General features: G+C 37.8%; 1 protein-coding gene across 13 annotated transcripts in view; it reads right to left on the bottom strand.

Moving 5' to 3' along the window:
* The window catches only part of PTPRD (protein tyrosine phosphatase receptor type D), a 534,534-nt gene that overhangs the window by 144,612 nt on the left and 362,944 nt on the right, over window positions 1-26,978 (bottom strand). For all 13 annotated transcript variants that reach the window (XM_047830543.1, XM_047830548.1, XM_047830545.1 and 10 more), the window contains 2 exons: window positions 9,520-9,610; window positions 3,904-4,113 (listed from right to left, as the gene is read on the bottom strand). In XM_047830543.1, coding sequence (XP_047686499.1) covers window positions 3,904-4,113; window positions 9,520-9,610 — 301 coding nt within the window. The remainder of the gene's footprint in view (window positions 1-3,903; window positions 4,114-9,519; window positions 9,611-26,978) is intronic.

Here is a 26,978-nt window from a genome sequence, read left to right as displayed (position 1 = left end):
TCATCCCACAATGTATATGTGTATCAAAACATCGTGTTTTACACTTTAAACACATAAAATTATATATTTCAATTTTCCCTCAGTGAAGCTGGGAAAAAATAATACTTGCTGAAGGAATTGATTTTGTTTTTATAACATCCTATTTCGTTCTGTCCCATTTCAAGGCTCTCTTAGTATTCTCTTGATTCTGCCCAGATGTAGGGGTCCTAGTTTTTCCTTTTCCAACAGAGACCAATCCATAGCCATCGGCTGACCCCCTTTCCTGCCACTAGCCCCTCATCTCTTCTCACTCCAGTACCACCACTGGTCCCGTTATCTCATTTGCTAAATCTAATTGTCATTATTCAGTCCCTTCTAGACATCTTTTCTAGATTTGGCACAGTTGACTGAGCCTTCTTTAAAACTCCCTACACTGGTTCTCCTAATTCTGTACTCAACTGGTCCCATCCTAATCTTGCCAACTGATCATGTCCTGCTGAGCTGACAACCTCTGAATTCATCCTGTGTCAGTATGCTTAAGTTTTATTTTCTGCTAGTCTTTCTCTCCCTTATCTGGCAAGGCCATTATTAGCTTTAACTACCAACTTCTATGAAGATTACTACTTAATTAATGTTCCTAAACTCAGAAACTCTGGAAGTCCCAGACCTTCATTTTCAATTATTTTGAGAGATTCCTACATTTACCTGCAAGATATGAATCACATGTGTTATTCCCCTGATTCCTAGATATACCCTCCTTCTAACTTGCTAATTTTTCTCACCCTCTACTTAGGAATGAAAACTACTGATCTTATTTTGCCAATGACCCTCTAGGTCGATCTACCCTCTTTCCAGTCTCATGGGTACTGTTTTTTTTGGGACCTCATTCATGCCTATCCAAACCAGAGCAAGAGTTTCTTCCTTCCTCTAATATTCTCTACTGCTGCTTGAGTTATTATCCTAAACCACAGCTGTTAAAACCTTCAGGAGGCTTTCTAGTGATTCCTAAATAAAACCTAGACATCCTAGCATGTATCTTGAGGGCCTCCATGATTTTGTTTTCAACTTCTGTACCACATACAACATTTTCCATCACAGTGAGCTTCTTGCCACTATTCCCCAATGGCTCTATTCTCTCTCTTAACCCTCTCAAAAGTTCCACAACATCTGTCTCCTGAAATCCAACTATTTTCCAAGGCTCCACTTACCTATGGTTTCTAGTGATGCTAACTATCTTTAACTGGAAATAATCAATCATTTCACAAACTATAGGTAAAAACAATTAAAAAAAATAGGTAGTCCTTTATTTCTTTTATTTGTCCTTTATTCCTTTTTTAATGGTATTCATCAAACTCCATTTTCTGTTTTGTGCATATGCCTTATTTTCTTTAATGAAACTATAAACTCCTGGAAGGTAGAGATTTGTATACCATTTGTGTTTGGATACTTAAAGCAGCTAGCACAAAACTTTGCACTTAGTGAGTTCCCAGCAAATCTTTGTTAAATAAAATAAAATGTTCATCTTTTCAAATGGCTGACATTATCAAGGCATGAGAGAATATCTCATTTTTCCATGATTAGGAAGTATATTTAATTTTTTAATCCACATTAAAAATTAATTCAAGGCATATATTCTGAATTGAAGTACAACAAGAGTAGTAGTCAATCTGGAGGGTATATGCCCCACTAAATGCTTGTATGTTGTTCTTGTTTCCCATTTTCCTCACCATTCTTAGGAAAGGGATTGACTATATTTTCAGATTTTCTAATGGGTCATAAGATAAAAATTCAGTACATTTCCAACCTTCTCAGAAGCAGCTTAAAAAAAAGATATGTACAGTGTAAGGACTTGGCAAAGATACTAACTATCGAAGAAACATGATTCTTTATATAAGTATAATTGCTTGTTTTGGTTTATACTTTCCCCTTTCAATTTTGTAGGTCACACTCAAACTGTTTGGCAGACAGAAGTAAACAAAACTCTGTGATTTCAAATTCTTTACCAAGAGGCTTTGAGATAATCATCTTGGTCAGCCAAGATACAAATCTAAACAGAGGTTTTCCCAAAGCGCACAGATTTCCAACCCAAATCAGGATACAGAGACATGAGAAAAAGAAAAGGAAGGAGAAGAAAACCATAAAATGATACCAACCTGATGAAAAGCAGCATTTGTTCAATGTGTGGGGGTAATAGCCTTTGGTCATTCTAAACCAGTCCTTTGATATTCTTAATGAGGCAAAAGGAGACTGGGGAAAACTCATGTTGTAGGGGGTGGTTATTTTCTCTGTAAAAATTATCAGCCCACCCGGGGAGTGGTTAGGTGCTTAACGACAATTAGTCATAAAAATTTGAGGCTTACAAAGTGACTAAATCAGTGCGAACATTACACTAGTTGGATACAAGTCTTATCTACTTAGTAGATGAAGGCCTGAAAACATACACAGCACATAAAGAGCAATGTTGAGAAAGATGATGGAGAAAAGGGGCAATTCATATAATGTATTTGGAAAAAGCCCTAATGAAACAGTGAAATGACATACTAAGGGAAGGGGTAGACTCTTCATTCCTGGTAATGCATTTAAACACTAGAAACACCTCGGAGAATTAAAACCAGAGTCTGACAGTGGTGTCATCAGCCTGCAGGGTCTGCTGAGGTTTCTCTTCTTTAGAGAATTCTCTGATCTACCTCAATGGTCTGAATGGGCTTTTCTGAAACATCTTAGAGCTATTTAAAGAAAATTACTTCAAATATCTAAAAGTCATTAAGAACAAGAAAGAAAAAGATGATTTCCAACATTCTATTCCCTTGATGTTCAGCCTTAAAACCTTCAACTAAAAAGAGAAAGCATATCCGTGCATTAAAATTCCAGGGAGCCTGTCACTTTGTTTTCAAATGACATTCTGTGCACAAAGGTAAACCAGGCAGAAAGGCTGCCTTTGTGTTTTGATTTTCCAAGGGGGAATTCCTTCAGCCATTTGAAGAGAAGCCCCATTGCATGTGCTAACACCTGATGTGCAGAAATCTTTGATATATCTCACGCTTCTTATATATGGGAAGTGACTGGCTCCACTGAGCTACCACGCCTGTCAGTTTTAGGCCCTTGTTAGAAAGACACCATTAGAATATGTATATTAAATGTTAATGTGAACCTGCCACTTCAAAATCCACCCTCCCTTCACATCTACAATTTCTCTTCCTCTCTCTTCTTCTCTCTCCTCTTTTTTTTTTTAACATTCACAGCAACTGAAGCATAAAACAACATAAGAGCAAGATGAATTACATAAAAGAAGACAACTCATTATTTAGAGTACCTTAGGAATTGTCTGTTTTATTGAATTATTTTCTAACATTCTTGGCTTTTCCCTGATAAAGTCATTGGTAAATTGCTCTAATTAAAGAAGCTGCCTTGTCTTTTCCTAGACAGACCTTCCCTGTGAATCCAGGGAGAGATTATGGGCTCACTGGCAGTTATAGGAGAATAAAATATAATCACCCTCAATCAATATTGACATAATATTTCCAATACCTGGAAATATATAGTATGTTTATCTGTGGAACTTGATCATTCCTCTTGCAATCAAATGAACTGAGATGAGGAAGGAGACTTTGAGCAGTTAAGGCTATCACGCTCCTAGCTATATGTGTCACCCTCACGGTTTCAAGAACCATGTCCTATCAATTCATTACTTCATATACCCAAAGTCCAGCTAAATTCCATGTCATTAGAGACACAGCCTTGTTTATAACAAAATCCCAAGCAGATTACTCAGCAATGTTTAAAGAGTAGGCAGCCTGTTGCTCCATTTAAGTTAATAATAGCTCATGAGAATTAGGATAGATATGTCTACATATCCCCCAAATAGACATATTCTGGTGAAAATATACAAGAGTACTGAGGGAGATGCCAGCACAATTAACTTACAGACTCTGCATGTTCCATCACAGCTAACACAAAGAAGACATATTCTTGACCACTTTGGAGTTGCTTGTTTGTAAATCCACCATAATGTTTGTCATCCCCCAGGGTGAACTCAGTGGGAAGGACATCAAAGTGAGCAGCAATATATGGCTTTAATTCAACTTCTCTCCCATAACGGATGCTTCTGCGTTTCCTAGATATCTCTTTAAGCAGCTTAAGGAAAAAAAGTGGGAAACAGAAAAAGAAATGTAAACAACAATAACCTAAGACTGTTTAATGGGAGAAATTAATTCAGGACTGAGAACAACTCAAATACAATTTGTCCACATTTCATGTACCATGTCAGCATCACTAACTCTCATCTCTATCTTTCAAATGTTTGTCTTGCTGTTAAAGTAAGGTGTTAGATTGCTATTGCAAAACACGAGCTATACACACAGGAAAATGAGACCTCATATCACTGTCCACCGTAATGGAATCTTCTCAAAGGGCAACAGTGTCTCAGTGAAAAAAAAAAAAAAAGCTTGATTCACAAAAGCCTGTGAATACCGGCTTTATTTGTTGTTATTTATTAAACAAATAGTAACCTCAGATAAAGCCATCAAATATGATCAATTTTTGGAGAAGTTAGTACCATTTTAGGTTGTTTTGAGTAATGAGATCATTTATCTGATACAAATTCCCTCAAATCAGTAGAAATAGAATCCAATGACCAAGTTTTAACTAACATATTAAGTAGACACTGTCACTCATTTAACAATTTTTGGCTTGACGGCTTCTTGAATATGTATTTGGGTTATAATTCCTCACATTTATCATGACATTAACTTTTCTGGGGCTGATAGCTCCTTGGGGAGGTTGAATTATCCCCCTAGGTGATATAGGCAGGGTAGATCAGCATTGTTTAGTGTTACCCTGAAGAAAACAAACACGCACATGCACACAAAAATCTTTCATGTATCTCTAAAAGAAAAAAAAAACAAAAGGAGAAATCATGTTTTGATATTCCTATTTTGCATTCACCCTTTTATTAGCAACTCATGTTAATGATATTTTATGACATTTTTGACAAGTGATGTTGAAGTTAGCTTTGTCTTCTTCCATTGAATATTGGTATTTCACAGGGCTTAATGGGGAAAAATGTTTACAGCAGTCTGCGATGCCTTTTTGGAATGAAACTTGTCTTCAGCTTAATAAATAAAATTAAGATACTAATGTAAACATCATGGCAAAATTATTTGCTACTCTTGTTTTCATAAATGGAAATGGTAAAGAAAAAAAACAAAGTAGTGATATCTGCTTAGCAAAAGGAGACCCTGGCATTTTCAAGGCCAGGCTTCTGTGATAATAATATTTGCAGACTCCACACATGGCAAACATCAAATCCTTATATTAGAAACCTGATGGTTCCCTACGTAAGATTTGTAAATGTGCTCAGCTGGTCAACATGTAACTTAAACATGTGAACACTCTTGGTTATATAGATAATCGGTGCCAATGTTATTTTTGAATTTAAGTTATTATGCTCTAATTAATTTTCTTTAAATTTGAGTTTATTGATACAGTTAAAATTATGTGAAATGTAAGCTCTTTTATAAAAACCACAATGGGGGCGCCTGGGTGGCGCAGTCGGTTAAGCGTCCGACTTCAGCCAGGTCACGATCTCGCGGTCCGGGAGTTCGAGCCCCGCATCAGGCTCTGGGCTGATGGCTCAGAGCCTGGAGCCTGTTTCCGATTCTGTGTCTCTCTCTCTCTCTGTCCCTCCCCCATTCATGCTCTGTCTCTCTCTGTCCCAAAAATAAATAAACGTTGAAAAAAAATTAAAAAAAAATAAAATAAAATAATTAAAACCACAATGGACTGGGCGTCACCTGTGGGCAAATGTGGATTATCTGATGATAAATTCAGGCAGGCTGATCAATTATGCAACAATGAAGTAGTAATAAAACAAGGCCAAAAACTTAGTACTATCTTTCAATCCTGTGTCAAGTTTAGGTTTACTTATAATAATGCTAATGACAATGATAGCTAATATTTATTAAGCACTTAGTGCCAAGCACTGTTCTCAGAAGCCTAAATATTTATCAGTTAATTTGCTCCTTATAATAAACCTTATAAAGTAGGTTACTATTATATTCCCATTTTATAAATGAGGTAATTAAGGCATAACAGAAAGTGGCAATATATAATTTGATCAACTGGTGAAATAAAATGAAATTACATGTAAAAGATTTTTTTCAACTATATTTTTGTTCACTTAATGGTTGCACAGTATCAAGAAAACACAAATGCAACATTTAAGCTAAATTGATAACCTAAATTATTTTAACTCAGTCTATTCTTCAATGTATGCAACTTTTGTGAATCTGCTCTCATTAATGCAGATGAATATGTACTTAGATTTCCTTTACCTGGATTCTTTTAACATGTTATTTTTTAAAAATTCTAATGCCAAATATTTAATATTATACTGGAAGAGTCATTATGAAGGTTATTATTGCTATGCAATAAATGATGGACCATTACTTTAAGAAGGACAAATGTACCGGAAATGAGCAGAACAGCTTTTTGAAGTTGGTTAATCAGAAACATTTACCAACAGTTGTTTATGTGACTGTGTCCCCTCTTCCACTTCACTGATCAAACCCTACCTTGATTTTATTCATATTTCAGATATATGAAACTGTCATAATTCATCCGTATCACTGTCATCCCCATGAGTACCTTTTGTTAAGGTTTCTTTAGAAGACTTAGGGAAAGCACTTTAGAATAAAATATTTGGGTTTTTGGTGCTCCTTAGATCCAATGCAGCTATTCATTAAGGTCAAAACTGGAATATCAACTCTGCCCCTGTAGGTTGCTCTAATCTCTGCAGGATGCTTCCTGTGTTATTCTTTAAATTGGTCAAGTGTGCTCAGATGACACCAAAGTTGCCCAGTAGGTTGAAGTTATAACCACAAATGACCACATTATTTAGCAGCAAGTCTTTGAACTACAATGCAATGAAAAAATTATGATATATTATAAATCCTGCCCTGAATAAAATATAACTAATATTTTATGAGTCATTCTGTCCAAAATTCAGTTTGACTATCAACGTCTGCTCTGCCCAGTCTGACCTTGACAACAGAAGTTCCAGTACGTGAATTTATTATGTGGAGATTATCCCCACACAAAGGATAAATGAGCTCAGAAGATAATATTGAGAGTCACTCTGTTTAGGAAGCCTCTTTCTATTTTTTATGGTCCTAGATGTGAGGCATACATGCAGAAATCCCCTTAGGCCACCATTCGATTCAATGATACAGTTTCAATGATTTGAATTATAGGCCTTTCTAAAAAATCACTTGGTCAAATACATTTAAGAGAGGAACACTGCATTGTCAAAGCTGGCAGTACCAAGCTATAGATAAAATTACAACAATGCTTTTATTATCCATGATAGGGGGGGAAATGTCTGTAGGGATCAGAAACTGGATGAGTAAGCATAAAGTGAGGCCATAGCCTACTTTCATTTGTTCCCCTACACAATAGTTACAAAATGTATTGGAGGTAATTCCAGAAGATATATCAAGGGATTCAGTTTTTTATCAGAAATAATTTTCATTTTCCAGTCAATGCATATCTTATTTCTTCCACCATTAATTCTACAATGTGGTCTCAATTATATCAGTAAGAAAAGTGGGAAACAACCCATCCTGACCCCAAAATTTTGAATTAATAAATGTTCTTTATCAAACTATTATACAGATTAATGCACCACAACTTGTGGGATGATTAAAATGACCCTTTGTTATGGGAATCAGCAGCACAGACCCATAGAATTTAATTGCAGGAAAGTTCAATGTCATATAGCTCTATACTTTAATCCATTAGCATTGCTGTGCATTTTGGAGGTTAAAACCTGGCTATAAAAAGAGAATCAGCTTCCTATTACTAGCAAATGGTTCTGCTTCTAAGGAAAGCTTATTACTTAAAAGTATTTGACATCATTTTTGGATTGGATCTTAATTCCTTTTTTTTTTAAACAGGAAGAAACATTCATAGATTGTACAAGTTACGTCTGCATTTTAAATCCAATTCCAATTGAATTCAGTAATTTATTAAAAAGCTGATTAAAATAATAAGTAATAATAATAATATAGTAATAACAATCTCAAGATTAACTGATAGTTGCAAGTAGGTGCATGCCTTGTTCAAATGTTTAGAAAAGACCAACTGACATTTTGCATATGCAGATGGAGCAAGACTATTCCTCTAATATAGAAACACAAATTTGTTCCTTCCTTACCAACAACAAAAAAATATATAACGTAAATTACTTGACATTATTGAAATGGTATCTCATTTTACACCCCTCCAATGTTTATCTAATCATTAAGCAGTGACATAAAAGCATAGTCCTAACCTTGAACTCATCTCCCGTTCTGAACTTGATCAAATTTAATTCAGATAAATGAAGTCGGTGATGATGAACCATATGTCTAGAGAGGACATATGTCTGCCAAAAGAAGTTAACGGCCTTTATCTGTCAGATCACAGTCTCCTCAGTGCTGACATGTATGAAATAAACACCACTTCCCTGTAATGCAGCTAAGAAATTTCTGCTTTCTCTTGCTCTGTTTGCACTAATTCAAGGTAGAGAAAATACCTGGAAATAACAAGTTTGGCTATAAGATGGGTCTATTGTAAATAAACCCAACAAATTAAAATCTTATATGTTCCCAAGTGGGGCCCTTTTAATTTGCCTTCTGAAGTGATTCAAACCAGCCTCATGTTAAAATAGCAGTCTTTCCTGCATTTGACTGAATTGCAGCCGTTAACGTGCTTGGCCCTCTACGAATATGGCCTAACACTTCTGATCACAGTTTTCCCATCTAAATAAAATAAGGTAATATTAGGTATGTAATAATTTCCAAAAAAACCCAAAAACAAATGTTCTTTTTGCAAAAAGAGTACTAATTAAAATGTACCTACTGTTGTAAGATTTCAAAAATTAAAATCATACTATTTAGTGTTTGCTCTGTATTTTTGTTCTGTATTTCTTGCTTGGCTCAAAATTTTATGATGTGTTTTGTTTGTCCCTGCAGTTAAATGCATTTTTGATTCTGAAATTCTACAAAATATAGAATAAGGCAAACATGTGCTAACCAGCACAATTCTGTAAGAAACTGGTGAAGAACGCGTAGTAGGTCGAATGTTGAACTCTGGTGCAAATTGCGACTTAGCATTTGTAATAGCTTCAGCTACTACTATACTAATGAAGCAGACCTTGGAATTGATAACGATGATGATTAAGTCTTTGCTGACAATTCACTTCACCTTTTACACCTTGCATCATGTTTTACAAGGGGCAAGGGGAAAAATATTAAAGCCAACAAAGATTAGACAGGTTGTAAGCTTTATTTCAGCTAAATGTCTTTTAATTAAAGCAAAATGTTCTTTCCTGGGATCGCTGGAGGTTATCAGACCCATAGCACTGAACCTTCCAGCCAACCAGCTGACCAGCCAGCCATACAAAAGTCAGCACCTGGATTAGACTTGCTTCCATATAGAGGAAGAGGATGTTTAATAAATTAAATAACTAATGAAGGACACAGCCAACAAACACATAGTTACCTCATCTAATTCCATTTCATCTGGACTCTCCCATGGCTTGATAAATTTCCCACGAGATTTCTTCAAAGGCACAATTATTATGTAGTAACCTCTGCACAAGAATGGGCAGACAAAAATAAGGTTAGTTCAAAGGGAAAAGAAAATGGATATGTCCTTAAATCTTCCATAGACTAGTGACTGAGAATGAAGGGAAATTATGGATATGGAGTGACTTGTCCATCAATGAGAAATAACCACCTGTTTGTTCAATTTTAAAAACAACATGGGTAGACATTTATGCATGACTTCAATGCTCTTGTATGGTACTATCACCATGGTTGACTACTCTTTATTAGGTATCATAAAAAGAGCAGAAACAGTTTGTTAGGACCCTGGTGCTGGACACATGCGAGGCTGGTATACTGAAATCCAGCATCACAAGCTGCTGAACCAAGTATTTTCTGTGAATCTACAATTTATAAGAGGAATTGTTTTTAAAGAAAATGTATAATAAAAATTACTTTTAGTTCATACAAATGCCTAGATGATGATGACAATGATTTTGTTTATATAACCCTCAAATACTTTTTATTTGGCTGAGGAAAGCCAAAAAAGCATAAAATGCTTAAAAGCATAAAAATGACCCATAATTTCACAACAGTTATATAAGGATGTAATTGTTTTCTACCCATCAAATTGCAAACCTTAAGGTAAATACTGAAGAAATTTGGAGGCATCACTACTCGATGGCCCTCACAACAGATCTCAAAAAAAACATGTACAAGGAAGACAAAAGTAACTGACTACGCACATTAAGAATAGTCAACCAAAATTTAAGTAATATGTAATGGTACCTGTTCACAAATAGATATGGGCTATTTGAAAAGTTGTTTTTTAATTTCCACAAAATGTGTACCTTGCTCTGGTATTCATGGTTAGTGACTCTGATTATACTGATCTCTGGCAGTAACCATACAAGAACATAGGTATGTAATAATAGCTAACACATCAATTATTTCCTACTACTCAAGTATTTCATCAAATGTATAATCTAGTTTTGACCTCTCAAAAATTGTATAAGGACAGGTAACAAACAAAAAGATAAATCCAGAGAGATTAAATTATGACTCAAGTGAAAACATTAAGGGGATACAAACCTATATATATCTTAACCTTGGCAATAGTCTGGCTCTTTCTTTCATTTACTTTGTATTATAAAGTACTTTTTAAGGACTCCATTATTTTGTGGAGATTCATTGTGAAAATTAACATGCACACACACTTTTATTTTTTTATTTTAAAACATGTATTTATTTTTAGAGAGAAAGAGAGCACACAAACAAGGGAGAGGCTGAGAGAGAGGGAGGAAGAGAATCCTAAGCAGGCACCACACTGTCAGTGCAGAGCCTGACATGGGGCTTGATCCCACAAACTGTGAGATTATGACCTGAGCCGAAACCGAGAGTTTGATGCTTAACCGACTGAGCCACCCAGGTGCAGCTATACACACACACACTTTTAGAAGAGAAGGCCGCCACACAGAGAAAGGGACTGCAGGATAGGCACTACCAGCCTTGCATTACATTATATCACAGAGACCAACAGTATGCTCAGGAATGCCTCTTTCTACTTGTATCAAAACAAAACCTGCAATAAACTCCGTAAAACCCTGTGATAACTCTGTTTCCGTAAACACAGGCTAGGGCTGCACTGTCCAACAGGGTAGCCGCTAGCCCTCTGTGGCTATCGAGTACCTGAAACGTGGCTAATCTGAGCTGAAATGTGTTCAGAGTGTAAAAGACATGGGATTTTGAAGATTTAGTGTGAAAAATAAATGTAAAATATCACAGCAATAAAATTTTAATAGTGACCGTATGTTAAATTATAATATTCTTGACATGTTACGTAAATAAAATATGTTATTAAAATTATTTTTACCCATTTCTTTGTACTTTTTGCTATAGTTGCTAGAAGATTTAAAATTTCAGGTGTGGCTTTCATAATACTAAACGGTGCTATTTTAGAGTGTTGTGGTAAAGAATGTGGCATCTGGAATATCTGGCCCAGAATTTAAGCTCTGTCACTAATTTGCTGTGTGATCTTGAGCTGATCATTTAACATCCCTGAATCTCAATTGTATACTCTGAAAAAGGAGAGCCCAGTATGTGGTATGGCACCAAGCTGATGCAAGCTGCTATTGTTAGTATGGACCATCATGGTGGGAGAGATGCATCTGAACGATGTTATTCAGTGGAACTCAGTGACATTCCTTGAGATGCAAGTTAAAGAACTTGTCATTTTTTTCTCTCCCTAATCAAGAATTCAGGTCACATCAGACAACTATGGTGCTCTCAGCAACTCATCAGCAGTCTCCCAGAATCACATCACCTAGACAATCATTTTCTTTCCTACCAATAATCGTGATGATCCAGGAGGGGAAGAAGGAAGAGCTGGAGTGTAAGAGAAGCCAGTATCTTATACTTTATGATCCAGAGTAAGCTTCCTCCCCTTCCCATCCTCCCACCACCTGAAGGATTTGCCAAACAAGTTCATCATGTTAAATGAGCCTGGAGAAGAATGACAGGGGCTGCAAGTGAGCGTACAAAATCACACTGCAGATGTACTTGATAAACACACTCATCAGAGAACATCTTGCTTTTCAATACCAACTGCACTAAGTCAGGACAGTTTCTCTTCACCTAAAGTAATGATACTACACCTTATCAAAGAGTTCCCATTGTCGCCATTCAGAATCCTAAAAATCAAGGTTAAGATGATGAATTCTATTAATTGTTATCCTGGTTTCATACTTGAATTGCTATTCTTGTACACAAAAATAGAATCCGCTCTTTTCTTCTGCCAGTGTTATCCCAACTATGTGTTTAACTTGGGGCTGGGATAAGAAGCGAACAGCCTCCCCTACAGCAAGTAATTAACAGTGTGGCTGGATATGCATGGACTTTTCTGTCTTCTGATGTCCAAAGCGTTCACCTAGAGCAGTAAAAGTGGAATAAATTGAAATAAATGTGGCCTAGGGAGTTTGGAACTTCATATTATAAGAAAGTCTTGCCTGGGACTAAATCCACACATTTCAGCTGTGTTCTCTGCAACCATGGCTTTGTAAACACCCATATGTCTTTGCCTTGCCTGAAACCTGGTTTTCCCCTGACAATCCTGCTTCCCTCGAAGGCTTCTCATGTGGTGGCCATTTATTCATGCTCCTCTTCCACCCATGAACCTCAGATGTAGGGCCTGGGGTTTCCCTCCTGGCTCACTGGTGCTTATTACAGGCATTTTCCCCTCCACTCTTTAGCTAAAAAAAAAAAAAGCAAGTAAAAAGACAAGTGCCTCTTTTTTTTTTTTTGAAGCTCATATATTTCAGCTACATTATGCTCTTCTCTCACTGATTTTTGCCATTTACAAAACTCTTCAGAATCCCCTTTCTTTCCCCTGTATTTCTTTTTTCTCTGTCCCCCTGACAGCCAGGCTCAATAGTCTTTCTTCTCTCCCATGTTCTGCCATCATTCTGGGTGATTTCAAGCTCCAAAGGGCTGACCCATGCACCACCCAGGGTTCTCAGACCTTTGACTCTTTTTCTCCAGAACCCACATCTTCCAATCTATATTAGCTAAAACCTGCAATTGCTCTTGTCTGCGCCTGAACCCAAGGAGCAGCATACAGCTTGAGAAATAATTCACAGGGGAGAATGATTCCATAAATTCATATTCAGCAAACTCAGGCCTTCAGTGCTGCTTGGCCATTCCACCCAAAACCCTCTAATAGCCTCGTCCTTTTATTTTGTACAAGGTTTTTAAACTTTCTCCCTTGGCCTCAAACCTTTGACATTCTTACCTCCCCACTAGAAGATGGTCTTATATCTAAATAAAGAGAAAATATAAACATTCAGACTAAAATTCTCTCATCTTCCATGTACCGAACTACAAGGCTACCCGCATCTGACCGTAAACCATAATCTGTCCTTTGGGCACAGTAGATGGCATAGCTCCATTTGTTAAGACCAATCACTTTCTTGAATTGGTTCCCATTTTCCAGTGTCTTAGAAAGTTGACTATATGTTGTACCCCTTCTCTCTCTTGTGTATCAACTTCTCCCTGCCTTTTGGATTCCATTAGCTTCCAACCCTGTATAAATAGCTGCCATTGAAAAAACAAACCAACCACATTCCACTCTAGTCAACTCTCTCACTGTCCTACCCTCACTGCCCAAATTCTGAGGAGACCTGTGTTCTCCATTACCTTGTCTTCCATTCAGTCTCCAGCCAACTGTATTCTAGCTCCTGCCTCATTAGCCTATCTCATTGTCCATATTGTCCATGTCTGGGTCCTCAGTGACCTTGGTAGAACTGCATCAAAAGGAGAGTTCTTAACTTTTGTCCTAGGCGGTCTCTTACCAGAATCTGTAAATGTTAACAAGACCCTCCATGAAACCTCAGCCATTTCTCTGTATCCAACTCTCCTGGTTTTCTGCTTACATCTCTCACTACATTAACCTTATTTCCTCAACAGGATTTATTATCCACTACCCAGCTTATTAAATAATGGAATCCTTCAAGATCTAGTCAAGGATTTCTCTTTACTCCCCTTCTTCCTACATGTCTCATTCTATCTCAGTGCATCAGTTATGACCTAGATGCAAATTATCTGCAGATTCTTCTCTTCATCTCAGAATCCTCCTCTGACTCCACAGGTTTATCCAATTCCAACTCCATGTCTCCATTTCTATGTCACAAAACTACCTCAAATTTACTGGGGTTAAAACAAAACAAAGAATATATCTCCAAAATAAACCTTCTACCATTGCACCACACGCCATTTGCTATAACCCTAGGTGTTATCATTGACAATTTGCTTTAATGCTTTCCCTCTCTCATATTCAATATGCCACCAAGTCCTATTACTTCCATACTCTATCTATAGTACATTCAATTCTTCCTATCTCTGCAGCCACCATTCCAGCCTCCTATCATTGTCTCATGCTTGGATTACTATCTTGGTCTCCTTTCTTTCGTCTTTGAATTTAACCCCCTTTAGTCCAGACTCTGAAATTTATACTTTGCAATAGACAACTGATTGTACCACTACTATTTTTAAAACATTCCAATGGATTCTCATTGGAAAGGATAGGATATTCTCATAGGATAAAGGCCACACAGTATTACAAGACTCAGCTGAATCTTGACTAAATACATCTCTCCACACCCTCGGAGTTAAACCCTGATTCAGTTTCTTGAACTTACTCTGGTCTATTCTGTTGTGAAACCCTTGATCATTCTTGATCACTGATCTAGGAAAACAGAATTGCCTAGAACCTTCTGTCACTTACACAAGTCCAAAGTTAACTCCTCTCTTCAAATAGCAACTTACTTTTTATTTTCTAATAAAAACCTTTTCTGACCTCTCTGATTAGATGATTAGATCAATTACCCTATTGTATTTCTTATACTATTTAAGACATGTATATTAGAAATGTATTGGGGCGCCTGGGTGGCTCTGTTGGTTGGGCATCCAACTTCGGCTCAGGTCATGATCTCGCGGTTCATGGGTTCGAGCCCCGCGTCGGGCTCTGTGCTGACAGCTCAGAGCCTGGAGCCTGCTTCGGATTCTGTGCCTCCCTCTCTCTCTGACCCTCCCCCGTTCATGCTCTGTCTCTCTCTGTCTCAAAATAAATAAAAGTTAAAAAAATTTTTTTAAAAGAAATGTATTGCTAAAGCAAATGTACATATAACCTCCCTGAAATGTTTTTCATCTTTGCCATTTTATCACTAATTTCTTTTGCCACTGAAAAGTGTAAGTGGGTGGGAGAGGTGGCTCTTGGGAACTTATATGTCTCTAAATCAGTCAGTCAAACACATTCAGAGCCCTTCTCTTCCATTAGAACTTCCAATGCTCAGGGCACCTGAGTGCTCAGTTGGTTAAGCCTCTGACTCTGGATCTCAGCTCAGGCCGTGATGGTTTATAAGATCAAGCCCCATGCCAGGCTCCATGCAGACAGCATAGAGACAGCTTGGGATTCTCTCTTTCCCTCTCTCTCTGTCCCATTCCACACACACGCTCTCTTTATCTCTCTCTCAAAATAAATAAACTTTAAAAACAAAACAACAAAAAAAGAACTTCCAACTCTCAATCTCAATACATCATTTTTTCCTTTCTCCAAACCAGCAATGACATAGCCAAATGCTTTTATAGAAAATAGTTCTTACTGCAAAAGTTTTTTTTTCTTCACCAATGTAGTAGTGATCCTTGTTCTAATCTCATGGGATAATAAGGGGGAAAAAGATGATTCAGATAGGAAAAGTGAAATGGAGAGCTAAGATGTACCCTGCAAATTCAAATCAAGCAAATCATATGATTTGAAAGAACCTGCTTGAAATGGAAAAAAAAAATTTTGGATATAGATCAGCTTATTATATATGGATAAAATTAAAGTTTATACTATGTTTTGCCAATTTAAGTCAAGCTTGGAGGTGTAAGCTCAAAACACATTTTTTTGGACATAGACTTTAACTATTAAACTAGTAGAAAAATAAATAACTTCAGAATCAATATATCTGCAAATGCCCTGATTACTTATAAAGTAAGCTGTGTTTTCCCAGTATATTAGATTTAATTAGATAAGTTAAATCTAACCTTCAGAATTTTAATTATATTAAGTAAAGTTTTACTAATTTTATTTAATATGTTATCACCAAGGGGCCCAGCTCCATATAATTATTTGGGAACGCAAGCTCTGTTCTTTGTGGCAGTCCCACTTCAAATTCAGCCAGGCTTTTTTTATTGGCAGAATATATTAGCATTCTCAAACTCATTATTTAACTAGGAGGTCAAAATCTGTCTCAGAATTTAATGATGAATGTCATTCCTTAAATAATTATGTGTATATATATATATATATATATATATAAATATATATATATATATACATACACACATATGTATGTGTATACGTATATGTATAATTTACCATGGTTATTTGGGCATATATTGTTTAAATCAAATTAATTTACCATAGAAAAACCAAAGCAGGTTGAATGATCTTTCCACACTCTATGTTTAAATTAAGGTTTTCAATCATTTCAGCTAGTTGTCAGACAAGTTAAAGTTCCTTAATTACCTCAAGCCTCATTTTCCTTTTTTGTAAAATGGTGGAAGATAATGCTGACCTCTGGGAAGCCTCTCCCTTTACCTTTCATCTAAATTGTCATGGCAAACTACTGATTTTATTGTTCCATAACACACATTTCCATTATCTATGACCAGGCACACGTGTCTGGTTCTAAGCTTTGTGTCTGGTTTGTCCTTGAGTTCTTAATTATTTATCAATTGCCCTAGGGGGAAAAAATGTCCTGGTCTGACCAATAAATTCTATGTGCATGGTTCAACATGTGGGCTTGGAGCTAGGCTGCCTGGGTTCAAATATTTCCTCGCTGTTTATGCTCTTATGTGGCCAGGGCAAGTTAGTAAACCTCATAACTTCCTCAGCTATAAAAAGAGAAGCAGCCTTCTTGTGAAGATTCCACCAGTTAATGTGCGTAGTGCCCTTGCACAGCAACTATCAAGCTCCCTGTCACTTTTATAACTGTTCTTAGTATCAACTTTATGATTGTGGCCAGGGGACTTAGTATCCCTAAGCTTCACTTTACTCACCTGTAAATGAGGAGAATACCTACCTCACAGGGTTTTGTGACTTAAAGAAAACATTCAAATGTCTTTGGTAAACTGTAAAGCACTATACACATTTAAGTCTTTACCACTGCAGTTGACAACTGTGTAATAAATTATTTTTCATTAAATATTAAGCAGACTATAATATAAATACATTAAACTAGTAATGGTGTACATGTTTTATGAAGCACCTTTATAAGCCATGCTTCCAAAAATATCTTCTTTAGAAGAAGAAAAAGTAGGCCAACCTGAAAGCCAAATTAGTAAGACCAAAGACATTTAACGTTTCATAAAATGCTCTTATTTGTTTCTGTTTTTCATAAATATAAAATGATTACTATGAAAGTAACTTACATTCAGTAACTTCTGGCAGCTTATGTCTTAGTGAAATTTGTGTGGTACATTTTCCCTTACCATCCAGAGTACAATCCTTCTCTATAAAGTCAGTGAAGTTCCCTTTGTCACTACAACTTGCTTCAGGAGAATGATGGAGTTGCTAGATTTTTGACTGGCATTCTGCCCCCTAAGCATCTATCCAAGTAGAAGGTTGAAACACCCCAGACTCTTGGTATCAGAACCTGCAGGACCTACAGGTCTATTTCATAAGAAATTTAGCCTTTCCCTGAGGGAGCTCCCCACTTCTCCAGGCAAAAACCAAGTAAGAAAGAATGCAGGGGCAATGAGCCACAACTGTGTTATATTTACAAGAGATAGATTTGTTTCTGGGTGGTGAGAAGTTGGGGGTAGGGATCAAGACTTCCAAGTGAGGTTGGCCAGAAATGAGAAAATCATAGTTTCTGTTGATAAAACAGTCTTTCAATCACCAAAACTGCATTTCACCAGAAAACAAATTGGAAGTATTTTTCTAAATAACTTTCACCTAAATGAAAGTTAGAACCCCAGCCCACAGCTCTGGTATCAATCCTGTTTCCTCTTCTCATATCTCCCATGGCATACTGAACAAAAAGCCACATTCCTTTCTCATTGCATAACTTGCCAACTGCTGCAAGCAGCACAGCATGGCACACAGCTGCCTGTGATAATGGGCTGTGCCACATGAACACTGGACGGGTAACTGTGTTATCCTTTGAAAAAATCCAATGTGTGTAGGTTGTTTAGCGTTGTTTTTTGCTTGTTTCTTTTTCTAACAGGAGATTTGCGTTTGATTTCTTGTTGTTCTGACACTTTCCCCACGCTTTCCTAGTTTGTCTTTTGCTCTTTTTCCCAGAGAAACTAGAATATATTTCTGGGAATCTTTAATTCATTTCTAGAACACATCCCCACCCCCAAATCATTTTCTTTCTTTTTATGTATCATTGTCTCTTTGTTACCAAAGTTTTATCTGTTTTCCCCAGCTCCCATTTCAAATATAGGAGGAGGAAGTATATAAATTAAACAGAGAGAAAAATTGAAGCTAAAGAAAAGCAGTGAAAGATAGACTATATTCTGCAATATTCTCAACTCATTCAGAAATTGGAAAATGAACCAGAGATCTACCATCAAAGGACAAAAATACCATTTCTCAATAATGTCTAACACAATCTTCCAAGCCAATTTGGTAAACAGCCACTAGAGTTTTTTTTTTTTTTAAGTCTTGCAAACTAATAACAAATACTACAAATTATACTATACTATTTTCATCTTTCAATTGCTCTTTCCCTGAATAGACAGTTCATGTTTTTGAATGGATCAAATTTATACTCTGTATCTTCCCCCTGTTCTTTCATTGTTTGCAACTATTTTACCTTTTCTAAATCTTTCCCATCCTCCAGGACTCAGATTAAATACCAGGTCCTTCTAGATGTCTCCCCTGATACCCAAGTTGGGCTGGAACTCTGGCAATACCGACTCTATTATATTCACATGATTTTTTAAAAATCTGTTCTGCCGTATTATCTCAGTCATGTTTCTGTTTTCCAGACCTGGCACTGGCAATACACTATGTATAGAATACATGTTTGTTGGATGCACATGGAATGTTCTAGTGGATGGGTAAGAGGTGGACAAATGACAAGTGCTTGTGTTTCTCTTGCTTCTGCAGTGTCACATATTCTGTCTTCTGCCTGAAACAGTGTCTCCTCAACCCCACTCCCATGGACCGAATAGGCTCTTGTCATTCTTTAAGCCTCAGTTTCAATGTCACTTTCTCTGGGAACCTTCCCTGAGCTACTAACCTGGGGTTGGGAGCTCCTCCTTTGGCCTCCCTGATCCATCTCATCTTGGTATCCTAAAACTCCACTTTAACTGACTCTACTTGCCCAAATTCCCCAATTAACTATGTTTTGTCAGAGCAGTGAGAAAGTCAGCATTATCTCTCCTAAATCCCTGAAACATTGCCTGGCACTAGGGTGGGAGATTTTTAAAAAATCCATATATTAAACAAAAATGGATAAACATAATATCACTTTCATATTCAATTTTGTTGAGATAAAAATTACACTTATATTCCATTCTCATTTCCAGTTTTCTGAATGATAGAAAAAGAAGGGTGGATGAAAAACAGGAGATCTTATTTCTCAGTGAATTTATTTTAGTCATAATCATTTAGAACATCCACCATCTGGTTGAATCCTTCAATTATTTCACCAAATAAATAAGAACAAAAAGTTTCCTTTGGAAGAATTAGTTTTAGCTAAGTCTAAAGTAGCCAATATTAGATTTTCCTAAATTACAACCATGGCTGTACATTAAAAACTTCTTGTTTATAATTGTACTTTTTTTTAATATATGAAATTTATTGTCAAATTGGTTTCCATACAACACCCAATGCTCATCCCAAAAGGTGCCCTCCTCAATACCCATCACCCACCCTCCCCTCCCTCCCACCCCCCATCAACCCTCAGTTTGTTCTCAGTTTTTAACAGTCTCTTATGTTTTGGCTCTCTCCCACTCTAACCTCTTTTTTTTTTTTCCTTCCCTTCCCCCATGGGTTTCTGTTAAGTTTCTCAGGATCCACATAAGAGTGAAACCATATGGTATCTGTCTTTCTCTGTATGGCTTATTTCACTTAGCATCACTCTTCAGTTCTATCCACGTTGCTACAAAAGGCCATATTTCATTCTTTCTCATTGCCATGTAGTATTCCATTGTGTATATAAACCACAATTTCTTTATCCATTCATCAGTTGATGGACATTTAGGCTCTTTCCATTATTTGGCTATTGTTGAGAGTGCTGCTATAAACATTGGGGTACAAGTGCCCCTATGCATAAGCACTCCTGTATCCCTTGGATAAATTCCTAGCAGTGCTATTGCTGGGTCATAGGGTAGGTCTATTTTTAATTTTCTGAGGAACCTCCACACTGCTTTCCAGAGCGGCTGCACCAATTTGCATTCCCACCAACAGTGCAAGAGGGTTCCCGTTTCTCCACATCCTCTCCAGCATCTATAGTCTCCTGATTTGTTCATTTTGGCCACTGTGACTGGCGTGAGGTGATATCTGAGTGTGGTTTTGATTTGTATTTCCCTGATGAGGAGCGACGTTGAACATCTTTTCATGTGCCTGTTGGCCATCCGGATGTCTTCTTTAGAGAAGTGTCTTTTCATGTTTTCTGCCCATTTCTTCACTGGGTTATTTGTTTTTCGGGTGTGGAGTTTGGTGAGCTCTTCATAGATTTTGGATACTAGCCCTTTGTCCAATATGTCATTTGCAAATATCTTTTCCCATTCCGTTGGTTGCCTTTTAGTTTTGTTGGTTGTTTCCTTTGCTGTGCAGAAGTTTTTATCTTCATAAGGTCCCAGGAATTCACTTTTGCTTTTAATTCCCTTGCCTTTGGGGATGTGTCGAGTAAGAGATTGCTACGACTGAGGTCAGAGAGGTCTTTTCCTGCTTTCTCCTCTAAGGTTGATGGTTTCCTGTCTCACATTCAGGTACTTTATCCATTTTGAGTTTATTTTTGTGAATGGTGTGAGAAAGTGGTCTAGTTTCAACCTTCTGCATGTTGCTGTCCAATTCTCCCAGCACCATTTGTTAAAGAGACTGTCTTTTTTCCATTGGATATTCTTTCCTGCTTTGTCAAAGATGAGTTGGCCATACGTTTGTGGGTCTAGTTCTGGGGTTTCTGTTCTATTCCATTGTTCTATGTGTCTGTTTTTGTGCCAATACCATGCTGTCTTGATGATTACAGCTTTGTAGTAGAGGCTAAAGTCTGGGATTGTGATGCCTCCTGCTTTGGTCTTCTTCTTCAAAATTCCTTTGGCTATTCGGGGCCTTTGGTGGTTCCATATGAATTTTAGGATTGCTTGTTCTAGTTTCGAGAAGAATGCTGATGCAATTTTGATTGGGATTGCATTGAATGTGTAGATAGCTTTGGGTAGCATTGACATTTTGACAATATTTATTCTTCCAATCCGTGAGCAGGGAATGTCTTTCCATTTCTTTATATCTTCTTCAATTACCTTCATAAGCTTTCTATAGTTTTCAGCATACAGATCTTTTACATCTTTGGTTAGATTTATTCCTAGGTATTTTATGTTTCTTGGTGCAATTATGAATGGGATCAGTTTCTTTATTTGTCTTTATGTTGCTTCATATTTAGTGTATAAGAATGCAACTGATTTCTGTACATTGATTTTGTATCCTGCAACTTTGCTGAATTCCTGTATCAGTTCTAGCAGACTTTTGGTGGAGTCTATCGGATTTTCCATGTATAATATCATGTCATCTGCAAAAAGCGAAAGCTTGACTTCATCTTTGCCAATTTGGATGCCTTTGATTTCCTTTTGTTGTCTGATTGCTGATGCTAGAACTTCCAGCACTATGTTAAACAACAGCGGTGAGAGTGGGCATCCCTGTTGTGTTCCTGATCTCAGGGAAAAAGCTCTCAGTTTTTCCCCATTGAGGATGATGTTAGCTGTGGGCTTTTCATAAATGGCTTTTGTGATCTTTAAGTATGTTCCTTCTATCCCGACGTTCTCAAGGGTTTTTATTAAGAAACGGTGCTGGATTTTGTCAAAGGCCTTTTCTGCATCAATTGACAGGATCATATGGTTCTTCTCTTTTTTTTTTTTTTGTTAATGTGATGTATCACGTTGATTGATTTGCGAATGTTGAACCAGCCCTGCATCCCAGGAATGAATCCCACTGGATCATGGTGAATAATTCTTTTTATATGCCGTTGAATTCGATTTGCTAGTATCTTATTGAGAATTTTTGCATCCATATTCATCAGGGATATTGGCCTGTAGTTCTCTTTTTTTACTGTGTCTCTGGTTTAGGAATCAAAGTAATACTGGCTTCATAGAATGAGTCTGGAAGTTTTCCTTCCCTTTCTATTTCTTGGAATAGCTTGAGAATGATAGGTATTATCTCTGCTTTAAATGTCTGGTCGAACTCCCCTGGGAAGCCATCTGGTCCTGGACTCTTATTTGTTGGGAGATTTTTGATAACCGATTCAATTTCTTCTCTGGTTATGGGTCTGTTCAAGCTTTCTATTTCCTCCTGATTGAGTTTTGGAAGAGTGTGGGTGTTCAGGAATTTGTCCATTTCTTCCAGGTTGTCCAATTTGTTGGCATATAATTTTTCATAGTATTCCCTGATTATTGTTTGTATCTTTGAGAGATTGGTTGTAATAATTCCATTTTCATTCATGATTTTATCTATTTGGGTCATCTCCCTTTTCTTTTTGAGAAGCCTGGCTAGAGGTTTGTCAATTTTGTTTATTTTTTCAAAAAACCAACTCTTGGTTTCATTGATCTGTTCTACAGTTTTTTTAGATTCTATATTGCTTATTTCTGCTCTGATCTTTATTATTTCTTTCTTCTGCTGGGTTTAGGCTGCCTTTGCTGTTCTGCTTCTATTTCTTTTAGGTGTGCTGTTAGATTTTGTATTTGGGATTTTTCTTGTTTCTTGAGATAGGCCTGGATTGCAATGTATTTTCCTCTCAGGACTGCCTTTGCTGCGTCCCAAAGCGTTTGGATTGTTGTATTTTCATTTTCGTTTGTTTCCATATATTTTTAAATTTCTTCTCTAATTGCCTGGTTGACCCACTCATTCATTAGTAGGGTGTTCTTTAACCTGCATGCTTTTAGAGGTTTTCCAGACTTTTTCCTGGGGTTGATTTCAAGCTTCATAGCATTGTGGTCTGAAAGTATGCATGGTATAATTTCAATTCTTGTAAATTTATGAAGGGCTGTTTTGTGACCCAGTATGTGATCTATCTTGGAGAATGTTCCATGTGCACTCGAGAAGAAAGTATATTCTGTTGCTTTGGGATGCAGAGTTCTAAATATATCTGTCAAGTCCATCTGATCCAATGTCTCATTCAGGGCCCTTGTTTCTTTATTGACCGTGTGTCTAGATGATCTATCCATTTCTGTAAGTGGAGTGTTAAAGTCCCCTGCAATTACCACATTCTTATCAATAAGGTTGCTTATGTTTGTGAGTAATTGTTTTATATATTTGGGGGCTCCGGTATTCGGCACATAGACATCTATAATTGTTAGCTCTTCCAGATGGATAGACCCTGTAATTATTATATAATGCCCTTCTTCATCTCCTGTTACAGCCTTTAATTTAAAGTCTAGTTTGTCTGATATAAGTATGGCTACTCCAGCTTTCTTTTGGCTTCCAGTAGCATGGTAAATAGTTCTCCATCTCCTCACTCTCAATCTAAAGGTGTCCTCAGGTCTAAAATGAGTCTCTTGTAGACAGCAAATAGATGGGTCTTGTTTTTTATCCATTCTGATAGCCTATGTCTTTTGGTTGGCGCATTTAATCCATTTACATTCAGTGTTATTATAGAAAGATACGGGTTTAGAGTCATTATGATGTCTGTATGTTTTATGCTTGTAGTGATGTCTCTGGTACTTTGTCTCACAGGATCCCCCTTAGGATCTCTTGTAGGGCTGGTTTAGTGGTGACAAATTCCTTCAGTTTTTGTTTGCGAAGACCTTTATCTCTCCTTCTTTTCTAAATGACAGACTTGCTGGATAAAGGATTCTCAGCTGCATATTTTTCCTCTTTAGCATACTGAAAATATCGTGCCAATTCTTTCTGGCCTGCCAAGTTTCAAAAGAGAGATCAGTCACGAGTCTTATAGGTCTCCCTTTATATGTGAGGGCACGTTTATCCCTTGCTGCTTTCAGAATTTTCTCTTTATCCTTGTATTTTGCCAGTTTCACTATGATATGTCGTGCAGAAGATCGATTCAAGTTACGTCTGAAGGGAGTTCTCTGTGCCTCTTGGATTTCAATGCCTTTTTCCTTCCCCAGTTCAGGGAAGTTCTCAGCTATAATTTCAAGTACACAGTCAGTACCTTTCCCTCTCTCTTCCTCCTCTGGGATACCAATTATGCATATATTATTTCTTTTTAGTGTATCACTTAGGTCTCTAATTTTCCCCTCATACTCCTGGATTTTTTTATCTCTCTTTCTCTCAGCTTCCTCTTTCTCCATAACTTTATCTTCTAGTTCACCTATTCTCTCCTCTGCCTCTTCACTCCGAGCTGTCGTCATTTCCATTTTGTTTTGCATTTCGTTTAGAGCACTTTTCAGCTCCTGGTGACTGTTCCTTAGTCCTTTGATCTCTGTAGCAAGAGATTCTCTGCTGTCTTCTATACTGTTTTCAAGCCCAGCGATTAATTTTATGACTATTATTCTAAATTCACTTTCTGTTATATTATTTAAATCCTTTTTGATCAGTTCACTAGCTGTTGTTATTTCCTGGAGATTCTTCTGAGGGGAATTCTTCCGCTTGGTCAATTTGGATAGTCCCTGGCGTGGTGAGGACCTGCAGGGCACTTCCCCTGTGCTGTGGTGTATAACTCGAGTTGGTGGGCGGGGCCGCAGTCAGTCCTGATGTCTGCCCCCAGCCCACCGCTGGGGCCACAGCCAGACTGGTGTGTGCCTTCTCTTCCCCTCTCCTAGGGGTGGGATTCACTGTGGGGTGGCGTGGCCCCTCTGGGCTACTTGCACACTGCCAGGCTTGTGGTGCTGGGGATCTGGTGTATTAGCTGGGGTGGGTAGGCAAGGTGCACGGGGGCAGGAGGGGCAGGCTTAGATCGCTTCTCCTTGGGTGATCCACTTCAGGAGGGGCCCTGTGGCAGCGGGAGGGAGTCAGATCCGCTGCTGGAGGTTTGGCTCCGCAGAAGCACAGAGTTGGGTGTTTGCTCGGAGGGAGCAAGTTCCCTGGCAGGAACTGGTTCCCTTTGGGATTTTGGCTGGGGGATGGTTGAGGGAGATGGCGCTGGCGAGCGCCTTTGTTCCCCACCAAACTGAGCTCTGTCATCTGGGGGCTCAGCAGCTCTCCCTCCCTTTGTCCTCCAGCCTTCCCGCTTTCTGAGCAGAGCTGTTAACTTATGACCTCCCAGATGCTAAGTCGCGCTTGCTGTTGGAACACACTCCATCTGTCCGGCCCCTCCGCTTTTGCCAGCCAGACTCGGGGGCTCTGCTTGGCCGGCGAGCCGCCCCTCCGCCCCGGCTCCCTCCCGCCAGTCCGTGGAGCGCGCACCGCCTCGCTGCCCTTCCTACCCTCTTCCGTGGGCCTCTCGTCTGCGCTTGGCTCCGGAGACTCCGTTCTGCTAATCCTCTGGCGGTTTTCTGGGTTATTTAGGCAGGTGTATGTGGAATCTAAGTGATCAGCAGGACGCACGGTGAGCCCAGCGTCCTCCTATGCCGCCATCTTCCGAGTTCTCCCTATAATTGTACTTTTTAACAGCTGATTTTTTTCAGTTATCTTCTTTAAGTTTTCTGGACCTTTGTAAATTCTTGACAGTATACACTTTCCTGAAAATTCTTTTGCCATGAACTTGCTCTGGCTTGGTTCTCCATTTAACCCTGTAACAAATCCCACTCTGTGTCCTTTACTGGCTCTTTCATCCTGAGACCTTTACTTTATTTAGCCTTTTGCTTCATGTCTTCACCTCAGTGTCTCAGTGATATCATCTCTTTCCATGAATCCATTGCTGCTCTGTTAACAATTCTCAACTTTCTACCTATAATCATAGCAATTTCTTTAAACCCACATCTCTAACTAGATATTTCACTGATACCTCATGTAAAACATACACAAAATTGAAGTCATCAATTTCTTCCTGATTTTTCATTCTTTTGATGAATGGTGGCATCATCATTCACTTTGTCATCCAAGCTCAACTCTCATCTATGACATTTTCCTTTGATTGATCCCTCATTAAATTGGTTACCAATTCCTACTACACTACTGCTCTCATCTGCCTCTGCATCCTATTTCCCTCATCACCTTCTGATTTCAGAATCTTGTCATTTACTTAGAATCAACCAACTATGCAATGACATCCCAACACTTTTCTCTATGGTGCTCCAATCCTTCCAACATATGCCTTCAGGAGCCACCTTCCCTAAGAACTGTCCCAATTATGTCACCATATTGCTGCTAAATGTGAAGATCCCAATGGCCCATAAACTATGTTATAAATGGCTCTTCTTGACCTTCAAATCATTTATATTAAGTTTCATCTAAACATGATCATGTGGGATAGAAGCAATGAGAAAGCAAGCAGGCAGCACAATACCATGTAGCAGGTACTCAATATATATTTGCTAAAATGGAAAAAAAGGAAATTTAGGTATTATATAAAATGGTACATGCCATTCTCTTGCATAAAAAGCTTTAATGAATTCCCACTGTCTATAGGATATAGTCCAAGTTCTGAGTGTAACTTGACTCTTGTATACTTCTCTCACTTCTCTAGACCTTACAAAATAACTTCCTTCCTTCACTAATGAAGGATTTTTTTTGTATGTGCCCTACCTGTCCTTAAAGATTAAATGAGAAACTTCTTGACCCATTTAATTCTTGGTTAGATGCTCTTACAATAG

The sequence above is a fragment of the Prionailurus viverrinus genome, chromosome D4 (genome assembly GCF_022837055.1).
Source record: "Prionailurus viverrinus isolate Anna chromosome D4, UM_Priviv_1.0, whole genome shotgun sequence".
NCBI classification, from domain to species: Eukaryota; Metazoa; Chordata; class Mammalia; order Carnivora; family Felidae; genus Prionailurus; species Prionailurus viverrinus.
This window is presented reverse-complemented; position numbering and strand designations above follow the sequence as displayed.